This window comes from Diceros bicornis, chromosome X (assembly GCF_020826845.1).
Source record: "Diceros bicornis minor isolate mBicDic1 chromosome X, mDicBic1.mat.cur, whole genome shotgun sequence".
Lineage (NCBI taxonomy): Eukaryota > Metazoa > Chordata > Mammalia > Perissodactyla > Rhinocerotidae > Diceros > Diceros bicornis.
The window spans coordinates 124,131,735-124,151,595 of record NC_080781.1 but is presented as its reverse complement, the minus strand read 5'-3'; the positions used below and the strand labels follow the sequence as shown (position 1 = coordinate 124,151,595).

Sequence of the window (19,861 nt, the reverse complement as noted above, 5' to 3'; positions counted from 1 at the left end):
AAAAAGGATTGGCAATAGACGTTAGCTGAGAGCCAGTCTTCCTCAGCAAAAAGAGGAAGATTAGCACAGATGTTAGCTCAGGGCTGATCTTCCTCACACACACAAAAATAAATAAATAAAACTGTTTAAAAATATATATACATGAACAGAGAATGAGTATGTGATATCAACCAAATCAGTGAGCAGGGGAAAAGATGTTAGAATGAAAACAGCCCCCTTCTAATGGTCTTCAAGTTAATTTATGTTGTAGTTAATGTGTTCCAACCATGGTGTACAGAAGATAAAGCATTCTTTTCCTTTCATTTCGAAAACCAGTTCTCCAATAAATTTAGTGTTTAAATGCTTTTGGCTTATCTTTAAAGGGGAACAAGATTTTGGTTTGACATTTTTCTAAATTTAACTTTCTTCACCTTTTACTGATTTATCCCTGGTGAAAATCCTAAAGATTTTAAGAAATCCCAGACATCAACTAAAAAATTCTCAGAAAGCTGGTTTGAAGTACAAGAACTCTATCCTGTCTAAAGAGGGCAATGATTACACTTACAGACAGTATAATGAAAAAGCACGAATGCAGTTTATTTTAATGCTTCTAATTTATGAGAATAACTTCTTAATGCTACATCAGAAGTCAATTCACCAATACTGAATTTGGAAAGCACAATCAAGACCCAAAATTTTATTGGGACTACACAACTTAGCACAGTACTAGGCACTGTGATTCTAAAACAAATATGAAAACAAAAAACAGAAGTATGCAGGACAAAATTTCTTCAACTCCAGGGGATCCATGAACCTCCCGAAACTGTCTACAAAAGGTTGTGTAGTGTGTGCATACATTTTTCTGGGGAGAGCCCCCATAACTTTAATTAACTTCTAAAGAGGCCCAAACAGTACATGATAGAATTCTAATCTCCTTCTCTATATTTTCAATAATCAAAGCTGTGGACCTCAGGAAGTTTGCTTTTGCACATCTAAAAGTCAACTTTCATGGAAAGAGGGTAGAAATGAAAACAAATACAAGTAACTTGCAAGGACCCAGCAGGGAAAAACTCCAAAGTGCCATTTACTTGATAAGTTTAGTAACATGTTCTGGTTTACAGAGGGGAAATGCGGACCTAAGTGGTAACATAAACTGGAAGCAAGGAGACTCCTATGGGATTTTTCAAGGCCCTAGAAAAACCAAACCTTAGTATAAATAAAGCAATAACTGGAGTTTAAAATGTAATTTAACTCAAGTCCAATTTTCAGTTTCTGCATATTAACAACTTATTTTTATTTTTGAATATCACAAACTTCAATCAGAATACTTTAAAAAATATTATTCTGCATGCATTTAACAAATCCGACAAAGGACAAGTATCCAGTTGACTTGCATTTCATACTATGAAGTTTTAATGAACAATTAACATATACTTAAAATCATTAAGTACAGATAACAATGAAAACTTCAATGCTTTAATCTGATGGCATCCTACCACTATGCACATGTTCATGTAACACTACTAGTAATTACCCTGGAGCATAGGCAAAATGTAGATGGAGGAATCTCCCTACAAAGCAAGTTTAACGATTAAATATCATCATCATCATCATCATCATCACTACTGAGGACAAAGCTGCTGCCTGTGGACAGGGGCCCTTCGTCCTTAACATTCCCCAAACAACCCGCAGTCCCTCTCTCGTCAGAATCGTCAAACAACTTCTCACTGGAATCCTCATCATCAAACAACTTCTCGTTGGAATCGTCATCTTCAAACACCTTTTCATCTACATCTTCATCTTCCTTTACATCTGCTTCTTCATCTTCTTTTTCATCAGAATCTTCAAACACCTTTTCATCTTCATCTTCTTCCTCCTCCTTTTCATCAGCATCTTCAAGCCCCTTCTCATCTGCATCTTCGTCATCCTCTTTTTCATCAGACTCATCATCAAATACTTTTTCATATGTATCATCCTCTTCTTCCTTTTCATCTGACTCTTCGTCAAATTCTTTCTCAGAGCCTTCCTCATCAAACACTTTTTCAGAGCTGTCATCTTCAAATTCTGATTTTTCAGAGTCATTTTCTTCTAACTTTTTTTCAAGAACGTTTTCATTAAATTCCTTGTCAGAGCCATCCTCATCAAATTCTTTTTCGAGGCCATTTTCTTCAAATTCTTTTTCAAAGCTCTCTTCTAACTGCTTTACAGAGCAGTCTTCTTCAGATTCTCCTTCCAAGTCATCTTCTTCAGACTCCTTTTGGGGACTGTCCTCCTCTTCAGACTGCTTGTCAGGGCCATCTTCTTCAGTTGCCTTTTCAAGACCATTCTCTTCACAATCATTCTTGAGTCTCTTCTTTTTTAATTCTCTTTCAGGGCCATTCTCTTGAGACTCTTTTTTAGGACTACCCTCTCCAAACTCTTTTTTGGAACTGCCTTCTCCAGATTCTCTTTCAGGGTAGTCTTCTTCACGCTCTCTCTTGGGGCAGCCTTCCTCAGATTCTCTTTCGAGGCAGCCTTCTCCAGATTCTTTCTGGGGGCAGCCTTTTTCTGCTTTTTCAGGTCCACTTTCTTTAGCATCTTGTTCAGAAGCATCTTCTTTAAATTCTCCCCCATCTTCTGTTTTTTCAAACTTCTTTTCATCTATAGGTTCTTCAAATGCCATTTCAGTTGCAGCTTCTTGAGCCTTCATTTTAGATGTGCTAGGGTGCTCTGAAAAATGCCTTACTCTAGAAGGCCCTGCCCTTTCTGAAGCACAGGCAGATTCTGAACGCCGAAGGCCTCTATTGGCCTCAGGAGCATTGAGGAAAGCCTCCCATCCTCTCAGCCTTTCCTCTCTTTCTCTTGTGGTCTCCTCCACCTGTGCACAAATGGAAACTGCCATTAAAATAAGTTTTAGGCAAAAAGAAGTAATAGCATCTCTGAGCATTCCTAATATTAATCCAAGTACCCTGATTTTGTAAGGCATCTCTTAGGAAATCAAAGCAATTCCCTATCTTCAGTTTTCAAAACTTTACATCTTGATTTAGTAGTGGTGACCTTAAGAGATCATTTAAATAAATGCCCAACAACACAGTACTGCAGAAATGTCTTAACAATTAAATAGCTAATATTTGAACTCTGTCTGTACTTTACAACACAGAAAGGAATAGAAAGGTTTTGGTTTAATGTGTTCTTATCACTATTCTGAGCAAGCTTCAAAATTTCAGACTTATAAACTGAAAGAATGAAACATTTTTCTTTCTGTGCTCTAAACACAAAGTATTATTTAAAAGAAGTACTGTTACATTAAACAGATTAAACCAAACCCACAACTTATCTGAAGGACTGCTAGAGCAGTATTTGTTGGTAATGAAACAATTTATGTGCCCTTGACAGTTGCAGAATTTACCTGATAATCTGTAGTCCCATCCCATGCTTGGGCAGTGATTTGACGGCCACCAAACCACCTTCCATCGAGAGTTTGAATACAATAATCGGCTTCCTCTGGATCTCTAAAGGACACAGAGGCCACACCATCTGGGTGTCTCTAGAAAGACAAGGAAGAAAAAGATGGAATGAATGAGAAAATTAAAAATAAAACATACACATTTGACAAAATAGGTAAGTAATAGTGTTCTTTCTGATAATTTGAGCTAAAAGATTTTATGTATGAAGACTTTCTTCCCTTTTACCCCAGCCAGTGACACACAGCTAGCTGCTTCTTTAGCTTAATCTTGTTTAGCAAGAACCAAGCATCATGTCCTTGGAAATGTTTCTGCTGACAACACTGTCTAACGAGAAGCAGTCCAAAGACAGTACAGCTGTTAAGAGAGTGGACTCTAAAGTCAAATAGCCCTGGGATTCATTCCTAGCTCTGCCAGTTAGCAGCTGAATGACCTTGGACAAGGTGCTCAATCTCCAAACTTTCAGCTTCCTCATCTGTAAAATGGGTATAATAGCACCTATCTACCTCAAAGGATTGTGAAGACTAAATGAGATAACATGTAAAATAGCTTGTAGCACACAACCAATAAACGGTGACTCTTTTAATTATTGTGTTGATTTTGGAAGTTAAAAAAGGGTGAGTAGGGAAACATAGAGGAGAATATTCACAGAGGGGAAAATGTGGGCAAATAGGGAACCATAAGGTCTTATACATTTTTCTTGTGCTTTCTTTCACCAGATCATACACTATAGGGTGATGATAAAGAAAATAATCAAGGCATATCAAGTCTATCAAAGCCTTGACTTACAATCCATGTTCATCTAATTATTGCTAACAGATGACTCCCACTAGAGAGCAGACCTACTCTACAAAAACATTAACTAAAATTTGGGGGCATAATGACATTTAATAACTTATTAAACTGGAAGAATGATTGCTTTAGGAATCATTTGTTCAAGCCATGAACTTACATCAAAGAGAAGGAGCTTCCTAATTTGTCCAAACTTTGAACACTCTACTCGGAGGTCTTCTCTTATCTCATTCAGTACCAATGGATCATCCTGCAAAAATACACGATTAAAATGGATTTGCTACCGAATGATCTCACTCATTAAGTAGTAGATAATAACAACAACAAACAAACACATAGAGACAGAGATTGGATTGGTGGTTACCAGAGGGGAAGGGGGGAGGGAGGAGGGCGAAAGGGATAATTCGGCACAGGTGTGTGGTGATGGGTCGTAATTAGTATTTGGGTGGGGACATGATGTAATCTATGCAGAAATAGAAGTATAATGATGTACACCTGAAATTATACAATGTTATAAACCAATGTTACTGCAATAAACAAAAAATTAAAAAAAAATAAAATAGATTTGCTCCCTTCTTTAAGGACAAATCCTGAGAATCAAATTTCTTGCCTTGACCGACCAACAAATAAAAAAGGTTTTGCTTAAGGTTAGTTATGTTTGTCTGCAGTCTACAAAATTTTAAAAAGTCAAAATCAAATGAAGTTAGACTACCACAGCTGCTGCTACTACTACAGGTCTGGCCTGCTTTATGACGGAGGAAATGGGTAAGTACAGCGGGCAGCAATGTAAGGTCTGAAAGGTGCAGTAGCCAAGGAGGGGGAGTGGGTGGGGATGGAAATCCCAAATAACAGCAGCTGTGAGGGCTGGAGAAGTCCTGTGGCACACTTTGAGTCAGAGACTGCTAATTCCTATGTTCTGCACGGGCATCATGACTATACCAATGAGAGCCCTTTGCTTTGTGTTTTGCAAAGATTCCTATTGACAGAAATGTTGTAATGGGAAGAGAGATATCCCTTTCATTGACTAAGTGTTCTAAGATGGTTCTTAGGGCTTCCAAGATTCTATTTTAACTCCTAGGGTAAACCTCCCTTATAACGATTCCTGTTCCTCTTGTCTCCTACCACATTTCCACAGAACCACACAAAATAAAGAGCTGTTATTAAGCACACAATCAAACACATTCTTAGCCATTGCTTTCGTGCAACTACGAGTCTATTAAGAACGCTCAAGCACTGCTGCTTCTAGTGGTCTTGAGTTCAGGTGGACTCTCCCCATCACAACAATAGGAGTTAAGATTTCCTGTGGGAACTAACAAATCTTTCTCCAAGTCCCAATGCACGAAAAACGGTCATCAAAAGTTACATTATCAACTTGATTTTCAACTAGATACAAATATAAATGAGGATATCACCTCTACAAATTTCTACTAAAGTAGACCTACACTTTTTAGGAAACATTTAAATTCCTCTATCTCACAGGTTTTTATTTTCCTCAACAACTAAAGAGGAACTGCAAAAAAACTACAAAAAGTGGCTTTTCCCTCCTAAATTTCTCTCAAAAAGCAAAAATAAACAACTGGTAGGCAGTTATTGAAATCAAATAAAAAATATAATATCCAACAAATCTGAGGCTTCTAAAACTATAGTTGGCAGGACTCTGGATTTCCCTCACTTATAAAATCTAATTTTGGAGATGTCAATTTGTTTTATATATAATTATCAGATCTGAGAGGAATGGGGAATGGAGCATAAAAGTCATTTGGTAAAGTCATGTGGTGGCTTTTATGGACGTGTGTTGTTAGCACCTATTAGATTGTATGCTTTCTGAAGGCAGGAATCTTGTCTGAATGAGTTTTGTTACCTCCCAGAACACAGAAGTCTTTTAACACATACTGAAGAGTCAATAAAAGCTTTTTCACAGTTTGATAAACTATTCCTAATACCTCTATTTTATTCACCAAGGGAAATCAGGATTATACTAAAAACAAACAAAAACTGTTTCAAAAATCAACAAATTTAGGTGTGATTCCATTGTGGGGGGAGGGGAGCATCACCTTCTTTATTTCTGTATCAAAGTCTCAGAGCTTTTCCTACGAGGATATCAAATTTTAGCCAGTCTTCCCAGAACTCCATTTTCTTCTATACCAGTTTGAAAAAATAATAGATCTGCACTGCTATATAGTATCCTGAAGCTTCAAGATAATAATCCCCTCCTCTAGGAAAACTCTTTAACATAGCTAAGCATGGAAATTTTCTAAAGACAATACTTTGCAAGCAATAGACTCGATACTAAGATCAGACTGATGCATTGAAACCTCCTGCAGTCAACGCTCTTATTTTTTCCCAGGGTGGTGTTTTGTTTTCCCAGGAAGAAATAAACCACACTTCTTTCCTTTCCAATTTAAACTTACACTGTCCAAGACGGCGGCCACTAACCACACGTGGCTACTAAGCACTTGAAATGTGGCTAGTCCAAATTGAGGGGGGTGCAAGTAGGAAATGAACACTGCATTTTGCCGACTTAGTACCAAAGAAAAAAAAGCAATGTAACATAGCTCATTAATGTTTTTATATTACATGTGGAAATTACATTATTTTGGATATACTGAGTTAAATAAAATTCATTATTAAAATAAATTTCCCCATTGCATGTTATATTTTTATTGTGGCTACTAAAAAAATTTAAATTACACATGTGGCTCACATTATATTTCTATTGGACAGTGCTGGTACACACAATGAGAAATCTACCTTTGCATCTGAGTTTTGATTCTTCATCTCTTGGTATTCAAGTTTGCCAGGCATGCATTTTTAAATAAGGCTTTGTATTAAATACTGAAAACTCTCTGAAGTTACATTAAAAATATTATCCTTCTTTGTTCACCCTGATACAAAAGAATATTTTTAGGTGTTTTGCTTCTAATACTGGTCAACTATTTGGAATAAAAATTTATTACATCCCTTCCAAATCTGATTTCTTTCTGACACCCCAGGTAACCCAACACCCAGGTAAACCAACAATTCAGTTTTTGTTTTCCACTACAAAGCTGAATGCCGACGTCTGTTCTTTAGATTCAGACGGAATCTTCAGTCAAATCAAACACTCCCCAAAGTCGTCCAAAGAAAGCAAGTTTTCCTATTGACACATCTATCACAAGTTATATAATGTCTATACCAGCACTGTATGCCAGAACTTCCTGTGATGACAGAAATGAAGATCTGCACTATCCAATATGGTAGCTACTAGCCACATGTGGCTAATACAACTGAGGAATTGAATTTTTAGTTTTATTTCATTTTAATTAATTTAAATTTAAATAACCACATATGGCTAGAGTTTAGCTGTACTGGACAGTCTACCATATCGGACAGGTCTATACTGATACACTTTGAGGTTCAGGCCCACAGAGACACTGAACAAAAAACAAGATTGTCTGTAGTCCCTCTGATTGATAGGCTCTCATCAAGCTTGTCAGACCTCACGAGACCAGGCAGGTGGGCAAACAAGGACAGCACCAAGGGTTTCTCTGCCTGAGAACTTTGAAGCCCATCACTTCCCTCCTAGCCTTTGTGACATAGGCGTCTGAAAAGAAAACTTTCCTTCATTTGCAAAGATGCGAAAATGTTGTTATCCATTGAGTGAATGAAAAGGTTCTGCCTTCATTCAATCATTCTTTCACTTTTTCTTCATATAAATATTGAGGGGCTATTAATAAAATATATATTGAGGGCCTACTGTGTGCCAGGTGCAATTCTAAACACTGGGAACATAACAGCAAACAAGAAAGACAGAGCCCTGGCTCTATGGAGCTCACATTCTAGTAGAGGAAAAACAGATAATAATAATAATAAATGCTACAAAGGCAACAAAACAGAGTAATATAAAGGCTCTATAACTCCAAAGGAAAGTTCACACTAAACCAATAAGGGTGTTGTTTTTTTTTTTTTAAACAATCAAGAATTTATAAGCATGAAACTTTTATCCTTCAAAATAGCCACTGGAGGGAATTTGTAGGGGTCAAGGTAGAATAAATGTGGCTTTTTGGAAGAAGTATATTTGTTAAGTCAGGAAAAATTAAGTCTGCCCAGGGTGATAGCTAGACTCAAGTTAGTGTCTCAATGAGCAAGGCAGGAGGCAGAAACAAAAATAGATGTAAGTACACAACAGGCTTCTACTTGCAGAGATTCCAGATAATCTGAATTAAGTTTGCATTTATATTCACATTCAAGTGTTAGGAGATGGAATGTGTGAATCAAGGACCTCAAGTCATGGACATTAATAGGTCACCTAATGAAAAAGCCAGTTATTTACCAGGGGGATAAAATGTGACGAATCGTAGGAAATTCTAGAGTTGTACCTAAAAGACTAGATACCATGATCCATCTACGCATTCCTTTCAAAGCCCCCACCTGGCAAGGGCAGCGTTTCAAAAAGCATCTAGTGTGCATGTGTACATGTGTGTTTTTTAAACATTACTTCATTAGCACTGAAAGTCTAAAGCTGGTCTATTTCAAGATTCTTCAAGATTCTAGTCAGAAGAGGTATCAAACATAAATACACCACATGTATCTTCCCAGTGACCTTAAACAAAATGCAGACCCCGTAGGTGCACAGTAAAGCCTATCACATCACTATTTACCAGCATGGAGCTCAACAGACCATTTTGGGGCCCTCTCTCGAAGGGACTAAAACAATACGGCCATTCTCTGTATAAATGCACAAAAGGAACAAGAATGGGCTTTGGTTGCAACAAGATCATTTATAAACCCGGAATTTTACATCATGAACATTTTTTTCTTATGTGAAACTTGTTATCGTTAATTTCAGAATCCAGGCAGAGACTAAAGAATTGTCCTTACATGAATGATCCCATCGGTCTGTGCCAAAAGACAGAGATCAGAACAAGACGCAGAATGCAACACAAGGTACCCTGACAGCAATTAATATTCCTCAAACCTCTCTAGTAGCTCTTCTCCCTTTATTCACTTTTACTGGTTGTTCTTGGAATTTTACATGGTCATTAAGTATTATAAAGTCCTCCTAACAGCCACTAAAGAGTTTTGTAAAAATTAGGTCCTGAAAAACAACTTCCATTGTTTAAACATCAGGGGTCGTATTTCATTAATCTAAGCTTTTTTAGGATTCAAACTTTGAGTACCAAAGGCAAGTTTTCATTTACAAGTATGAAACTGGTCCTCCCCACCAAAATCAGCCCATACTTGTTGATCTGCACTCAAAATCCACAAGCAACTCCCATAAATCCTTAAACGATTAAATTTTTCATGATTCCCCATACCAAGTAGCTGTTGTCCGGGGTCACAGTGTGACTATTAAATAGTCTTACCTGGTATACAATTAAACGAACACTGGGCTAAACATGGGACAATCTGAAAACTTCGATTGAGGTTTGGCTCCATTTTTCTACCTTGATGATGACATAAACGTGCAGGATGTGACATGAGAAAGATGGGGTAAGGCAAGCTTTGGGCTCTTTTGAAAAAAAGCATATCAACGTTTCTATCAGTAAGAATACTGCCTCCTACCTCAAAATCCATAGGATGAAACATATTTTTGATGATGACAACTCGCTCGTGGCGCATTCGGGAAGGCCCAGCTCTTCTTTCAGGTCTCCAATCCAACTGCCTAGTGCAATAAGGTAGTAACAAGAAACTGAATTTCATTTCATACTTGTTGGAGAAAGAGAAAATGAGTTATTAATATAATCCTTTATTGAGTACTTAATAATGATAATTATTTGATTCCAAAACAACAATGTGCATTTTAGTCACAGTTCCATTCAGGGGACTTTCTGAAATAAAAATAACGGGCAGGTGAATCATTTACAATCGCAACAAAAAAGAATAAAATATCTAGGAATAAATTTAACTAAGGAGGTGAAAGACCTATACAATGAAAACTATAAGACATTATTGAAAGAAATCAAAGATGACATAAAGAAATGGAATGATATTCCATGCACACAGATTGGAAGACTAAACATAGTTAAAATGTCGATACTATCTAAAGCCATCTACAGATTCAGTGTAATCCCAATCAGAATCCCAATGGCATTCTTCACGGAAATAGAACAAAGAATACTAAAATTCATATGGGGCAACAAAAGACCCCGAATAGCTAAAGCAATCCTGAGGAAAAAGAACAAAGCTGGAGGCATCACAATCCCTGACTTCAAAATATACTACAAAGCTATAGTAATCAAAACAGCATGGTACTGGTACAAAAACAGACACACAGATCAATGCAACAGAATTGAAAGCCCAGAAATAAAACCACACATCTACGGACAGCTAATCTTCAACAAAGGAGCCAATAACATACAATGGAGAAAGCAAAGTCTCTTCAATAAATGGTGTTGGGAAAACTGAACAGCCACATGCAAAAGAATGAAAGTAGACCATTATCTTTCACCATACACAAAAATTAACTCAAAATGGACTACAGACTTGAAGGTTAAGATGTGAAGGCACAAAACTCCTAGAAGAAAATATAGGCAGTGCACTCTTTGACATCGGTTTTAGCAGTATCTTTTCGAATACTATGTCTACTCAGGCAAGGAAAACAAAAGAAAAAATAAACAAACGGGACTACATCAGACTAAAGAGCTTCTGCAAGGCAAAGGAAACCAGGAACGAAACAAAAAGACAACCCACCAACTGGGAGAAAATATTTGCAAATCATATATCCAACAAGGGGTTAATTTCCAAAATATATAAAGAACTCATACAACTCAACAACAACAAAACAACCCGATCAAAAAATGGGCAGAGGATATGAACAGACATTTTTCCAAAGAAGATATACAGATGGCCAATAGGCACATGAAGAGATGTTCAACATCACTAATTATTAGGGAAATGCAAATCAAAACTACAATGAGATATCAATTCATACCTGTCAGAATGGCTATAATCACCAAAACAAGAAATAACAAGTGTTGGAGAGGGTGTGGAGAGAAGGGAACCCTCATACACTGCTAATGGGAATGCAAACTGGTGCAGCCACTATGGAAAACAGTATGAAGATTTATCAAAAAATTAAAAAGAGAAATACCATATGACCCAGCTATCCCACTACTGGGTATTTATCCAAAGAACTTGAAATCAACAATTCAGAGAGACTTATGTACCACTATGTTCACTGTGGCATTATTCACAATAGCCAAGACGTGGAAGCAACCCAAGTGCCCATCAATTGATCAATGGATAAAAAAGATGTGGTATATAGATACAATGGAATACTACTCAGCCATAATAAAGGACAAAATCGTCCCATTTGCAATAACATGGATGGACCCTGAGGGTATGATGTTAAGCGAAATAAGCTAGAGAAAGACAAACACTGCATGATTTCACTCATGTGTGGAATATAACCACACACACAGACAAAAAGAACAGATTAGTGGTTACCAGAGGGGAAGGGGGTTGGGGGTGGGCATAAGGGGTAAAGGGGCACATATATATGGTGACTGACAAATAATAATGTACAACTGAAATTTCACAATGTTATAAACTATTATGATCTCAATAAAATAATAATAAAAAAAATAAAATACAAAATAAATAAATAATGGGCAGGTGATAGACGGACCCAGTATCTGAAATCCCCAGAACATTTTTTTTTCCAGAACTGTTGTCTGGTCACAAATATTCCAATGAGACTCTGGAAAAATTACTAATATTTAGTATGTATGACTATCTAGGAAGATATACTTTGAGGCCAAAAAATATTTGCAAATTGTATTGGTTTTTAAGCATTTTATGATTATAAAGAACACATTGCATTGAAATATTTAAAACTACTCACTTTTTCTTACAATCTTAAATTTTACTGATATTGTTTATAAAAATTTGTAGGTATCTATTTTAACTATTCCTGTTAAAACTATAGGACATCACAACTAAACACTTTTATAATTATTTCATCATTAGTTTAAGCATACTGTTAGAAGCATTATTAGAAGTCATTCTGATAAAAGTACTTATCATTTTGGCTAATTTCTTAAAAATAACACATTTCAGAAAACATTAAACAAATGCATTAATAGAAACTTGATGACATTATGTATATACTATATACAAAGTAAAGACAATGATAAAACCTATCATTTCTAATTTCTAATTCCTGCTAACAAACCTGTATATAAAAATTTAGCTCCTGGTATAGGTCATTTCAATCCACATCAAGAATGAACTAATGGCTCTGGTATACAAGCCTAAACTATTTTATTTAATCTGATGTTCAGCATTTTCCAAAGATGTGGCTCTCTTACCTCAATTAGGCTCCTGCTACATTACAAATGAACACCCCAGAAAATGAAAAACACCACACTGCCAAATCATCCTATTGTACAGATTACCGAAGGTTCCTGACGATCTAATGAAATTCCTTTAAAATAATTTGTAGGCATATTTGAGGGAACAAACCTAGGCGGCTAATACCAAAAATATACTCTAGGACGTTTATATGAAATCTATCAAAAAGGAAAAAAAAAAAACACAAACTTTTGCTGCAGAGACAATTTTTTCTTGTAGTCTTTGCACTTTTTCTTCTTCTTTGAGGCGTCATATTCCCCCTTCAGTTGAAACTGTGCCACCTCGACATGTAATTTGTAGCCTCTAATTTCATCTTCATCCAAAAGTTTTAATGCGAGATCCACAGATTCTCTCTTTATAAAGGTAAAACAAGATACAGTCAGTAAGTTACACGCTGAAATGAAATTTCGGGAGTTTTTTAGATGAATGATGACTATACATACAATAGATTTAAATATAACTGCCTACTCTGGGATAAAAAACTCTAGAATGCATATCAGAAAACCTGCGTTCAAGACATAGCTGTCTCCAACCAGCTACGTGAACCTGGGAAAGTCATTCAAGCTCCCTCAGCCCCAATTTCTTCATCTGTAAAGGGAAAAGAAATGTCCTCTTTGCAGGGTTCTTGACAAAATTAAATGAAAAAATGCACATAAAGGATAGTGACTGGCATATGGTACGTGCACGATAAATCATATCATTATTGGAAAAGTAGTTTTGCCTCTTGGAGTCTCAATTTCTCTTCTATATAATGAGGCAAATGGACTTGTGTGATTTCTAACGTGCACTCCACTTTTAAAATTCTAAAATATTCTTACTTAAAAGACTAGATGACTCAAGGAACTGGGAATAACACAGCCAGCCTTTAATTTTTTTGTTCACCAATTAAAACGTAGGTCTGTAATATACCGAGAAGTAGAAGATGATTATATGATGGCTTGTATATTAAATACGTTTGTGGATTCTGGATCCTATACCAAGGGGGCAGTTGTCAGCCCTACACAGAGTACAAGATCTGAGGACCTGAGCAGAACACAAAAGGACACTTGAACTCAGCTGCACAATCAAATATGGATCCTGGAACAATTAACTATATTCTTCTGGAACTCAATTTACTAGTTTGCCAATCTTGCACTTGTATGGGTCATAAATTGTACATACGTAGTTTCTCGAAATCCCATTTTTCTTTTTAAAAAATTTTAAAATCCAATCAACCCCCCTAAGAATCTGTTCACGGATTTTTAATAATCCTTGAAGAACTTGTAAAACTCTCAAATGTGCTTACATTTGAAAATTACATAACTACCTTCCTATAATGGTCATATTCATATCCCATCCCCATCATGTTTAAGAACAAGGTCAAAAACCTATCTCCCAAAAAGCTGTCAGTTTAATCCTACCCCTTCTGATTTCATTGACATGTTGTACACTCAGAACACACCCCTGGTGTTTGTATTGTTGTTTTATCACTTTGATCTTACTTTTAAATTCTTTTCAGGTTCTGTGACATATGTACATGTCATCATCATGCCCATTTCTTTTGTACCCTGCAAGAATGCGTAACACGTGCTCCTAAGGTGATAAGTGTTCCAGAAACACTGGCTGCCTTTGATATTGGGCTTTCCCTGTGCAATTTATGGTACCATGAATACATAAAATTCTGCAAATGTCTGTTAATACCACTCTCTCTTCTCTCCCATTAAAATATATTTCAAAGCAGTAAACACAAGCTATCATCTCCTTTATAATCTAATTCAGGGGCCCAGAAAACTTCCTTTGTAAAGGGCCAGTTAGTAAATATTTTAGGCTTTGTGGGTCACGTGGTCTGTGTTGCAACCACTCAACTCTGCTGTTGAAACAGAAAATGCGTAAACGAGTGAATGTGGCAGTGTTCCAACAAAACTTTATTTGCAAAGACAGGCAGTGGGCTGGAATTTGCCAAAACCTTGGTCTAATTCATTCCATTGGGCAAATAAAATACTACTGGCTTTCCTTCCTTTGTGGATTTTTAAAATGTGTTCTGAATTGATTATATGCATATACTCCTAAAGAGATCTTTGCAGTGAGAATTCTTTTAAGCAAAAGAAGCACTTCAGCCATACAACTTATCTAATACCTTGTCATGATAACATATTTTTCTTAGAAGAACAAGTGAATAACCTTACCAATGGGATACACACAGGCGCAATCTAAACTTTCAGTTTTCTTCATATTCTGTTTTGAAAAGTTCTCAGTCTTAGTTATCATACATACATAATTATAGCCCCGGTTCCTGAGTTAAAAATGGAGATATGAGAAACTTATTTAACCACATAACTAACCTTCAAATAACAGCAAAGCCCATCTCCTTTAAGATTCCCTTGATTATCTTTGTAAAGCTTCACCTTAAATTCTTCTGTTTGAGGATCTCTCATAATAATGCCAAACTTGGACATAAGCTGTATAAATTCATCCACTGTAATGTCTGGAGGCAAACCTGTAACATTAGGAAAAATTAAAAAAAAACATTTATAAAGGCATCTACAATAAAGGTGAGGGTTACCTAGCATTCTACCAATTAGAAATCTACAACTTAGATGAGCGCAATTTTGATTTTCTAAATGTATGTAAAAATCTCACATCTATAGAACTGAGGAAATTTCATGTTTTAATGTATTCAAACACAGTCAAGTGCCGCACAACATTTTGGTCAATGATGGACCACACATATGACAGTGGTCCCATAACATAAGTATCATAAAGCCTATGTGTGTAGTAGGCGATACCATCTAGGTTTGTGTAAGTACACCCTGTGGTGTTCACACAATGACAACATCGTCTAACGACACGTTTCTCAGAACGTATTCCCATCGTTAAGCGACACATGACTGTATACATTAAATTATGCTTTGCTTAGGCCTTGTATCACTGAACCTGAAGGGGCAAAGCACCATAAGTTACCTAAATCAGACAAAAATGATGTCATGCAAAATTACATACACATAACTTTTCTTAGTTTTGTAATAAATAACAAACATATTCCCTGCTAATTAAAACAGCTAAAAATATTGGCACGATGATAAAAAATAGATTTAGAGAAACTGAAAACAAAATCACTTCACAAAAAATCTCATCAAATATTTTCTATTCTAAATTTGTTTAAAAAGGTATACGTACCCGACACGTATACATTTGTATTTCTCCCTTCTTCAACATGAAACCATCCTAAAAATCAAAATGAAATAAATAAAACACATGCAAGAAAAGGTAAGAGTCATAATATGAAACCTTGACAACGTGGCAGTTTCTCAAAACTTCCAGGAACTTTTCCTTACCTTTAGAACAAGACAGACTAACTCAAATCACAGTCCAGCTTTCAAAGATTTGGATCTTTTTACAGATAGTTTCAGAGCCTTGTCTGAAAAAAGATGGCTAACTTATCTTGGTTCTTTATGATTCTGATACTAACTTAAAAAAAAAAACAAAAACTCATCCTTGCACTGACTTTAGGCCCTGGCATGCATAGGTTGCTTCTGACTCCAATCTACTGTGTCAGACATGGCCAAGATGAAACAAGATTGACTTGAGTTCAATTTAATTAAACACAAAAAAATAATCTTACAAACAGAATTTTTGATAATCCCCTAATAATAGTTCTATTTTGCAAAGGAAGAAACTGAGGCATAGAAGTGAAACAGCCTACCTAATACTCACAAATTAGTGTGAGAGCCAACATATAAACCCAAATAATAACTTAAAAAATCCTCATCTTACGATTCCTTCAAAGCTATTATAATTATCCAAAAAGTAATTATATATACATACTCTCACAATTTTTAATTGTTACACTCATGTTTTGCAAGCTAAATCCACTTGCCTGATTCGGCCTTTCTCTTTTCTCCCCTCTTTTTGGGATCACTGGGTTCAGGGGTCTGTCTCTGCGGAGGTTCCTCTACAGTCCTAGTGCCGACATCTTGTACATCTGCAGTAGAGCTAGACGCGCCATCATTAGAAAAGCCGTAATTGGCCTGATACGTAGCAATGAAATCTTCAGTGATCTAAACAAGAAATTTAGTCCACACACATACAGAAATTAAAAAATAATTCCCTCCCATAAAAAGTTTATGCTGTGTTAAATTACAGCACATTCAGTTATACAAGTTAACACAGAAGTGCTTCTGTAGATAATAGTTATCGTAATTAAAGTGTAAATGCAAGAATAGTCACCTTATATAGAAAACTGTGCATAAAATGATAAAAAATAAGAAATGGGTACTTGGATTATCAAAAGAAAAGTCTGAGATACTACTAAAGCATTTTAAGTGATGTTGGCACCTTTCTAGTTGTTTCATTTATAAATTACTACCTCTCTACAGTCTAGCTGACTAAGGCTACAAGTACGTGGAACAAAGCAACTATCAGGTAACAATAAAAATAAAAAGCAATAGTCAAGTAATAATCTAACAGAATCAATTTTTCTTTTACTATATAGATGCACAAAAGTACATGTACACTAAATTTTTAAATATCTGTATGCAAAGAAGACACAGAACTGAACTGTGATTTGGTATATGAAGAACAGAGCTAACAATTGTAAAACGAAATGCTTATTCTAACTCTATCACTAATTAAATCACATTATCATTTAGTGTCAGAACAAATTAAGTACAAACCCAACGCACATCTATCCTCCTGGCTTTTAGGTAAAAAAAGCACAATTGCACAATGAAAGAAATGCAGTTATATCTTCATACTGATCAATGTTAAACATACATAGGAATGGGGAAAATTTTAAACTCAAAGTTTGAAGAGGTATGGGCTTTCATAACTTAAAAACATAGAGTCACAAACTAGTCCATTACCAGACTGTTGTTAAAACTACTCAGAAGGCTGAAGAAACCAAGTCTGCACTGGAGCTGGCACTACCAGGACAGAAGCGAAATAAAAAATTTAACAATTTGGAGGGAAGGGAATATATACACAAATACAAAATGAGAAAGAGAGAAGTTGAAATAATCTTTTAAATAACAGTCAAATTACACAATGGAGACACGGTTGTATTGCTGGTTTGCAAGTCAATTAGTGTGCTATGGTTATCCTCGTGTCCAACCCTAAGAGGCTGGTTACCAGGATACTTCTACTGAAAAGTTCACAGAACCAAGTTTAACACCAGTTATTTTACTTCCAAGCTGAACCAAAATAATTAACAATGTCCAAGTACTCTAAATAAATATACACAGATTTTTCCATCCATACTCTGTGCACTTCTACTCATATTCCTATGGTTATATGGTTCAAACATTTGTGTCTAAGGACAAAATTTAATAGGAAAGTAAAGAGAGGTGCAAAGTTCAATCAGTAAAGATTTCTAAATGACTACTCTTTTTTTCCCAATCAAGAAGCTGCATTTTGCACATAGTATATAAGCTAAACATCTGCATTCCTAGGATAAATGAGTTGAGCTACTAAATTTGAGCTTGGTGTTTCTCCTCTTTGCAACAAAAAGCAGTTACCAATGTAATAACCAACTGTGACCTTCACAGGTAATATTAATAAGGCATAGAAAAGATTTAAGAATTAAATACATTTAAGACATCTTCCTAAAGATTTAGCTTCCTTTACACATCGGTTCTGCAACAGACACAACAAAACAAACGTCACTATCCATGCGGGCTCTAACCTAGGACCTCAGCAAAGAAAACGTCAAAGGAGCGCCCCGCGAGGCTGGCCAGGCGGGCCCGCTCTGCAGTGGCGCCCGTGCCACTCTCTTACCTTGGGGAACCAAGCCTTCTTGTCCAGGTCCCATTCGTAGGGGGTGTCAGCCGGCTGCTGCCCGAAAGAATCGGGTTCCCCGCCGGGATCTTTCTGGGTGTTGTCGTCCTTGGTGTCTCCGTACAACTCTTGCATTCGCAACTGCTCATCAAACTCCTCGTTGCCATCCAAGTTGTTGCCGCTCATGTTGCCGACTTAGCCCGAGGGCAGGGTCCAGGCGAGCGAAGAGGCCGAAATGACGCTGGAGAGGCACAGAGAAAAGGCGGTCGGCTGCGCTCGGCCCGCGCCCCGCAGTCCCCCGGCCCGCCTCCCCGCGGCGCCCCAGCAGCCCCCGGGAAATCGGGGCCGCTCCGCGGCCGCGCCGCCCCCCGCTCCGCCCGCCGCGCGCGCGTCGATGCTCCCAGCCCGGCCGCGCCGCCGCCCACCTGGCTCACTCCGCCGGGCCTCGGCGCCGCCGCTCGATCCAGGGCGCGAACGCTGCGCGCCCGCGCGCCGCCGCCGCCGCCGCCGCCCGGGTCTGAGGCGACTGCGGCTCCCGCGGCAACGTCAGGAAATTACTTGAAAACGGAGGCCCGCTCAGGCTGACGCAGTCGCCATTGTAGGCGCGTCGCGACGTCGCGGGTCGCGCCGACACGCCCACCGTGGCGTCAACAGGCGCCGACGCGGGCAAGAGGTGCGGGGGCCAGAGGGCGGGGCGCCGGGGGTGCCGCGTGATAATGGCCGCCCGGGCCGCCTCAGGGGGCAGCGGTACCTCCGGCACCTCGGGCTCCGCCGGGTCCGCGGCGGGCAGGGCCGAGCCGGGCCGGTAGCCCGAAGGCGTGGGAATGTTCCCACTGGGCAGGCGCCGCGGCGCGCTTCGGGCGGCCGCCATCTTGGGGGAGTGGATGGGGCGGACAGGACAGGTTTGTCTTGCTGAGAAAAAGACGCGCCTCCTTCGCCCAGAGGCCCCTCCTCCGCGTGGGAAACGAGTCTTTTACTTGTTTCTTTATAGTTTCTCTAGGATAGGCGCCGGCTCTTCTGCGTCTTGGTAGCCTCAGTTCCTAGCACAGGGTCTGGGGTCTAGCGCGTACTGAATGAGTGAGTGAAGGAATGAACGAAGGAACGATGGGTAGAAGAACCAACCTTCTTTTCCAAGCCTCATCCCCTCCTTTTTCTCTCCGGTACCTTCTTCAGGCTGGAGATGGACTCTGTGGAAAGGGAGGGAGGGCAGCAGTTGCCTACCTCTCATGCTCCATGATTCAGAGATGCTCAAGCTGCAAACCTGAAACTTAAATGTAAACATCCAAGTATAAACACCAGCTTTGCTGGCCGACTAACTTCATTTTTTGTCTTTCTGTTGGAAAGACACGGAATGCTTTTCCTCTAAACAGAACTTTTTCCCCGGGAGTTATACATATTGCTGAAAATGAAGAGGTCTGTATTTTTTAATCGGGCAGGCATTTATTGGGTTCCTACTAGGTACCAGGCACTGTAGTAGGCTCTGGCGAGCCAGCAGTCAGCAAGACAGGCACAGCTCGGGGGTTACACACTTAGGTTGTCTGGGACATGATAGGATAGAAGAA

The 19,861-nt window shown here is 38.2% G+C and overlaps 1 protein-coding gene across 1 annotated transcript; it reads right to left on the bottom strand.

The window, feature by feature from the left end:
- Nucleotides 1-552: 552 nt before the first annotated feature.
- On the bottom strand, nt 553-18,907 carry HTATSF1 (HIV-1 Tat specific factor 1). Its single transcript, XM_058536834.1, has 10 exons — nt 18,725-18,907; nt 18,300-18,540; nt 16,405-16,585; nt 15,705-15,752; nt 14,870-15,024; nt 12,738-12,901; nt 9,759-9,858; nt 4,375-4,464; nt 3,368-3,505; nt 553-2,836 (listed from the first exon to the last, which is right to left on the bottom strand). Exons 2-10 carry the CDS (start codon nt 18,483-18,485, stop codon nt 1,571-1,573), a joined length of 2,328 nt encoding a protein of 775 aa, XP_058392817.1. The 5' UTR covers nt 18,486-18,540; nt 18,725-18,907; the 3' UTR covers nt 553-1,570.
- Nucleotides 18,908-19,861: the final 954 nt, after the last annotated feature.

What these genes read in the sequence shown, in the direction of transcription:
- HTATSF1 (XM_058536834.1), bottom strand. Translation starts at nt 18,485, where the DNA reads ATGAGCGGCAACAACTTGGATGGCAACGAGGAGTTTGATGAGCAGTTG. An exon ending in AGAAGGCTTGGTTCCCCAAG is followed by an intron (nt 16,586 to 18,299) that starts GTAAGAGAGTGG and finishes TTTCTTGTTTAG; the next exon opens with ATCACTGAAGATTTCATTGC. An exon ending in AAAGAGAAAGGCCGAATCAG is followed by an intron (nt 15,753 to 16,404) that starts GCAAGTGGATTT and finishes TTTGATTTTTAG; the next exon opens with GATGGTTTCATGTTGAAGAA.